The following is a 6,000-nucleotide window of genomic DNA, read 5'->3' as shown; positions in this document are numbered from 1 at the left end:
GGTTGCAGGCACCGCTGGAGTGGAAGTTGCGAGAATTAAATGCATTTGCTGTCTTGTTGGCTCACCGCTTGGGAATCTGCAGCGGGACAGGCATGCATAATGCATTCTGTGTGTATTTATATTTAAAAGAAAAAAAGGAACCTGATTGTCTGAAGTGTTTCGAGATCTGTGTAATGTTTTTTTTTTTTTATGATTATTATTGATAAATGTTCAGCAGTTTCAGTGTTTATCGCTCCTCGCTGACATGCCGTCTCTGTGCAGGTGACGGTGAGCAGTGGTGCTGAGAATGATGGAGCATCTCAGCGACGCGTGCATGGGAAAGGAGAACTGTGAGCTGGTCGCCGGCATGAACGAGGCCAAGGGCCCTCCGGCGAAGCTGGCGCGGCTGGAGCAGAATGGCAGCCCGCTGGGCCGCTCCCGCCTGGGCAGCACCGGGGCCAAGCTGACTGGGGTCCCGTTCAAACCCTCCAGTCACCTGATCAAGACCTGCCACAAGAGGGGTGAGTGAGAGTCAAGAGCAGGACAGGAAAAGGAGGCGTGTGGGCGGTGACCGTGCGTGGTATATTTATTGGTTTGTGAGGGTAATGTGATTACGCTAATATGCGCCTTTTTTTATTTATAAGCCGGTTTCTGTGAGTGACAGATATGGTCACAGAAGGCTTTTTTTTTTTTTTTTTTTTACCGTGTGTCTGCACTTGTGTGTGTTGCAAAATGAACCTGCCATTTACAGTGGCAGAACTTTTTTCGGGGGGGGGTCTGTGACACCGCTTCCCCTTTGCCGAAGCGCAAACTGAAACTCTCTTGTTTTATTGCTTCTCTGCAGTGCACAGCATCGTTTAAAAAAAAAAAAAGCCCCGATTTTTTTTTTTTTTTACTATAGCTGGGCCAAAACCAGGGGAAAAAAATCAGTGCTTTTCTGTTTCATTGGCCGTGAAGCGAGGAGCTGTGCGCAGCTAAAGGGGCTTCCCCTGGGTTGTTTGTGATTTGCGTCTTTAATTCGTCTAGCACCAGCTGCGGTTGTTACGTTGTAACTACGTTGAATCATTGTCCTCTACCCCATTCTGCTGCTCTCTGGACACCCTCTATTATTCTTTATGGGAAATCGTGAACTTTGACGAGTGCCTGCTGAACTTTTCAGTCCGCAGTATGCATTGTGTGAGCTGAATAATATTTACCATGGGCTTTTCTCAGTCGCCCGAAAACAAAGCACGTATTGATCCCGAAATGAACCTACACAGCAGTCTTTATTGTTAGATCTTTATCTATTAAAAATGGAAAAGCTCCACTTCAGCACATTCTTTGGCATCTGCTTGTGATTACCCTATTTATTGATTGTTTGCCAGAAATGTTTGCATCTTCAGGAGACTGGGGGCTATAAGCGTTGGTGATATGATTTATTGCACCTCCTCAAATAGAGCACATTAATATTGTGCCACACTCGCGCTCTCTGTCTCTTTTACTTATACCATGCATACACACACACACACACAGACACACACACACCAGAACCTGTTCTAAAATAAAGTTTCAGATATCACAGAACTTATAAATTCCACAAATTTCAGTAATAGAGTGTTTCAGCTGTCTGGTATTATGTGATATTTGCACAGTAAACCCGAACACATGACAGCTTTGGACAAGGATTCTTCATTTTTCCTAATAGCATCGCACTGTTTACACAGCCTTGTAAACCTTAGGGCTGTACGGTGTGCAGGGAGTTGCTGCAGAGCATCATGGGAAGGTTATTGGGAGCTGCCAGGAGAAGTGCTCTAATGTGATCTGTGCACCTTGACAATAAATAAAGCCCAGAAGAGCGCTCTAAGGCTGGTGTGCTCAGATGCCTCACCTTGGTATGCATGATGCCGTTGAAATATTGTCGGTCACGGTAATAAAAATAAAATAAATTTTTAATATTAACTTTTGCAGTATTTATTACGTTGCGTATTGTTTTTTTTTTTTTTTTATGAAAGGCCAGTGTGTGTGAGAGCGTGCACGAGATTAATGCGCTGATGTCTGCTCTAGGTAACATGCTGCCGGTATTCTGTGTGGTGGAGCATTACGAGAGCCCCATCGAGTTTGACAGCAAGGAGGAGCACGCCGAGTTTGTGCTGGTCAGGAAGGACATGCTCTTCAACCAGCTGATTGAGATGGCCCTGCTGTCCCTCGGCTACTCCCACAGCTCGGCCGCTCAGGCAAAAGGTACGGCGAACCGCCGGCAGCGCCTCGCCTCAGAACGCTGCCGTATCACACACGCTTACAGCCACGAAATATTTCTCCTCCAGACCCAACCACACTCAAGTGCTTCCGCTCATTTATTACCTGTTTGTACAAAGAATCGAGCATTAAAATTCCGCTTCTCCAATGGTCTTGGGAGCCAGTTAGCGGCTTGGGGGGGGGGGGGCGATGTCATTTCTGGCCTGGTGGCCTCCCCTGACCGCAGGTCTCCCTCTGCTACACTCTATAATCACACTCCTCTCATTGGGAGAGAGTGTGGAGGTGGGCCTTGTGTTACTAATTGCTCTCTTTATGGGGACTTGAGCTATTTTAAGAGGCCCTCAGCCTATAATTTATTGGAGGCTGTCCATCATCCGCAGCAATGTTTCCCTTTTATTAATATTCTCTCAAGTTTATGGCTTTCCACGCATTTTTTAATCTAACTAGCGCACTGAAGTTCTTTGTTCCCACAATATACAAGATCGTTTAAACCAGGCATGAGAAGAAAATCATGCGTTGTGCAGTTTTTGTGCATCTTATATGGATTTCTTATGAAACTAAAATATGATGTGTCTTCCATAGGCTTGATCCAAGTGGGCAAGTGGAACCCTGTTCCCCTTTCCTATGTGACCGACGCCCCGGACGCCACGGTGGCGGACATGTTGCAGGACGTGTACCATGTGGTGACGCTGAAAATCCAGCTGCACAGGTCAGTGTGGCGCCGCTCTCCAGGGCTGATTGGGCCCACGGTGGAGCTGCAGCAGGGAGACCTGTGCCAGCTGCACACTACACACACTGCTGCACACTCTTCTCCAGCTGCCCGCTGCTGCGGCACTCTCCACCTCCTCCCGTCACCCCCTGCTCGCCACTTTCGCCTCTTCCTCTCGCTCTATCACCCGGTCTCTGACGGTTCCGATCAACCCCCGTTTTCGTATTTTTCACGTACGTTCCTCTTTTTATCCCATTCCCTTCCAGTCAGGGCGGACAAGGTTGTTTGTTTCCAGCATGCTGGTCCTCAGCCTGCATGGATAGATGTCTGTCCCCCCTCTCCTCTCCTCTGCTCACATTCTCTTCCCCCTCTCCCCCGCCTCTCCTCCCCAGAGGCTTTACGGCTGTAGTTTAAGGTGTTCCTGAATAGCCTTGTGCTAGCTCTGAATTTGTGTGTGTGCCTGTGCCATATTGGTTAATATGTGTGTATGTGTTCATCTGTTCTGAAATGAGGAGCATCACTATTTAGTTATGCATTTCCTATATGCTGAGTATGATGTGCTCCTGGATTCTACATACAGGAATGTATTTAAAAGGCTGTTTAGTGCTCAGTTCTATTTCCGCTCTTTGCTTGCATCTGTTTATTCTGATATTTTTATTTATTTGGCTACTTTACTCTAATATGAGAAGCTCTTCACGGCTCCTGTTCAATAATACAAGTGTGTACATTATGTAATGTGTATAGGGCTTAGCAATTTTTCATAAGAGACATTTTTTGGATACGGACGTGTTAACGAAACAGATTCTTCTTGTGTTTTTCTTTTTCCTCTTTTGCTGAGAGGTTTTTATGCCGTAAAGATACAGAGATGGGTGTTTGCCGTTGTTCCCCTACAGCAGGGACCAGCTTCATTTTTATGCTTCTTACAGTAAAGCCTTACATTTATAATGTTTCATTTGATTATTTTTTCCAGTGTGCAGCAAAATCTAGTCAGTAACACCTTAAATTGTTTCACCAAGCACATCAAGCCAGGAAGGTAGAAGTAACATGAAATAATAGTCGCCACATGCAGCTGATGTATAATTCATGCATCAATACAGCAGATGTGTTGTATAAAGTAATTAACTAATCAGAACAATCAGGAGAGAGAGAGCGAGGGAGAGAGAGAGGGAGAGAGCACAGTCTCCAGATGCATCTGCTTGATGCGCCAAATGAAATCTGTCTGTCTTGGAGGGGCGCTTGCAGCAGGAAAGCGAGGCCTTGTGCTCACTCTACCTCTCTCTTGTTCTCTCTCTCTCCCTCCTTTTATTTCCCTCCCTTCTGCTCCCCCCTGTCTCTCTCCTTTCTCTCTACTGCAGTTGTCCTAAACTTGAAGACCTACCACCAGAGCAGTGGACCCACTCTACAGTAAGAAATGCCCTCAAGGAGTTACTCAAAGACATGAACCAGAGCTCTCTGGCTAAAGAATGTCCCTTATCACAGGTGCTGGAGCCTCACACAAACCCCCAACCCCAACCCAACCCTGACCTCCACCTCTCCCAGTACAGTCACCAACACTGCAGCGTCCCTTAACAAATGCCCAGAGTGTGATAGAGTGGAAATGGGGAGAATTGCCATAGAAATACAAATCAATGCCTATTGTCACTGGTATAGATGAACAAGTTTTTTCCCTTCTTTTCTTTTCCTTTTTTTCCACAGCGCTGGTGTTGATGAATGTACGTTATTGTTGGGGGGAAACAATGGACTAACTGGAGTAATCTTGATCCCCCCCAGCTCAGAATACATATTTGTGTCACCAGATGTCTTACCCCCCTCGATCCTGTCATCTCATAGACATATTCTCTGAACACCTAACCCTTGTGAAACGAGGCAGCAAATGCCTCTGCGTACCGTATCTCCACACATCTCCGTACACGCGGATACTGGCGATAACTGGTAGGCTGAGCACGCCAGAGCAGCCATGTCTCCTACCTGGAGGCCGGTATGCGTTAAAGCGCTGAGAGAACGGCGATGATGCCCGGAGTCCCAGGGCGGTGTTAAGCCGGTGCAGAGGCTGGGCCTCCCTGCGTCGTTCTAATCACTCTGTTTACAGTCCATATGTGAAGTAATTCCCACTGCGATCCAACCAGGAGGCCTGTCGGCCCCCGCAGCCCATAGGAATCTCATGCAGGCGGAAGAAACATGCATGGCGCAGGGCGTAGCTCTCACATCTGAACAGCCTGCTTTTAGCTCATGGGATTTAATATTGTTTTAGATGTTGTTTGAAGTCAGACTGGAGTATTAGCACCTGTGTAGGGTACCTGTTCAGCGATTTGGATATTTTCATTGAGTCCGTGATATTTGTTTGAAATATTGAAATAGTGAATCAGCCACTCTGGCTGGCAGGTGAGGTCGCCCCTGCTGTCTTCCCGCTGGTGCTGAAAAACGGAGAGGGAGGCAACAACAAAGCCTGGTGTAAGGAGGCAGGGATGATTGGCATCTTTTATAGGATTAGTGTCCCCTTGATATTCAGATCTCTAATCCGTTTTTTTTTTTTTTTTTTATTTAAAAGAGACGAAAGGTTAACAAATGGAGAATCAGGGAGAGAATTACACCACTTTGGTACAGGGATTTGAGGAGGTGGGGTGGGGTGGAGTATGAGATCTAGAATGTAGCGCCTTTGTCCCCCGTCTTGTTTAACATTTTTTGGGTTTTATTCTCTCGCTGTTGAAGTCAACCATTGTGCTTTTTGCCCTGCCAATGGCCCAAAGAGTCTGTGAGAGAAAGGGAAAGAAAATGCTTTCAGCTCGCCCATTGTCCCCATTGGAATATCACTTAGCTGTCTGCTGCAGGAGGTTTTATCATATGACCAAAGGTAAATTGCGTGACCAGGTTGGACTGGCAGGGTAACATCGGGCCCTCCTGCTAGTCAGCAGCCTTTTAGCACATGCATGTTCTCCGCCATCCTGCCTTTAACCCCTGCCTGCCTCGGAGCCCCGGCAACAAAGGAGGTCCACACCCTCCCGGTGGCCCTGAAAGAGCAGCTGTTTAGTTGCGTAGCAGCAAATGCCATCTTTGTGGGAAGAGCTCGGGAGCCAAAG

The 6,000-nt window shown here is 47.0% G+C and overlaps 1 protein-coding gene across 8 annotated transcripts in view; it reads left to right on the top strand.

Annotated features, from left to right (window-relative positions):
• The window catches only part of satb1b (SATB homeobox 1b), a 39,299-nt gene that overhangs the window by 8,532 nt on the left and 24,767 nt on the right, over positions 1-6,000 (top strand). For 7 of the 8 annotated variants that reach the window (XM_028980731.1, XM_028980724.1, XM_028980726.1 and 4 more), the window contains 4 exons: positions 262-500; positions 2,023-2,199; positions 2,797-2,923; positions 4,279-4,402. In XM_028980731.1, the coding sequence (XP_028836564.1) occupies positions 287-500; positions 2,023-2,199; positions 2,797-2,923; positions 4,279-4,402 (642 nt within the window). In that variant the 5' untranslated portion in view covers positions 262-286. The remainder of the gene's footprint in view (positions 1-261; positions 501-2,022; positions 2,200-2,796; positions 2,924-4,278; positions 4,403-6,000) is intronic. The other variant, XM_028980732.1, reaches the window with a different exon arrangement.

Source organism: Denticeps clupeoides, chromosome 5, assembly GCF_900700375.1.
Source record: "Denticeps clupeoides chromosome 5, fDenClu1.1, whole genome shotgun sequence".
NCBI classification, from domain to species: Eukaryota; Metazoa; Chordata; class Actinopteri; order Clupeiformes; family Denticipitidae; genus Denticeps; species Denticeps clupeoides.
Note: the sequence above shows the minus strand (reverse complement) of the source record. Positions and strands in the feature narration are given on the sequence as shown.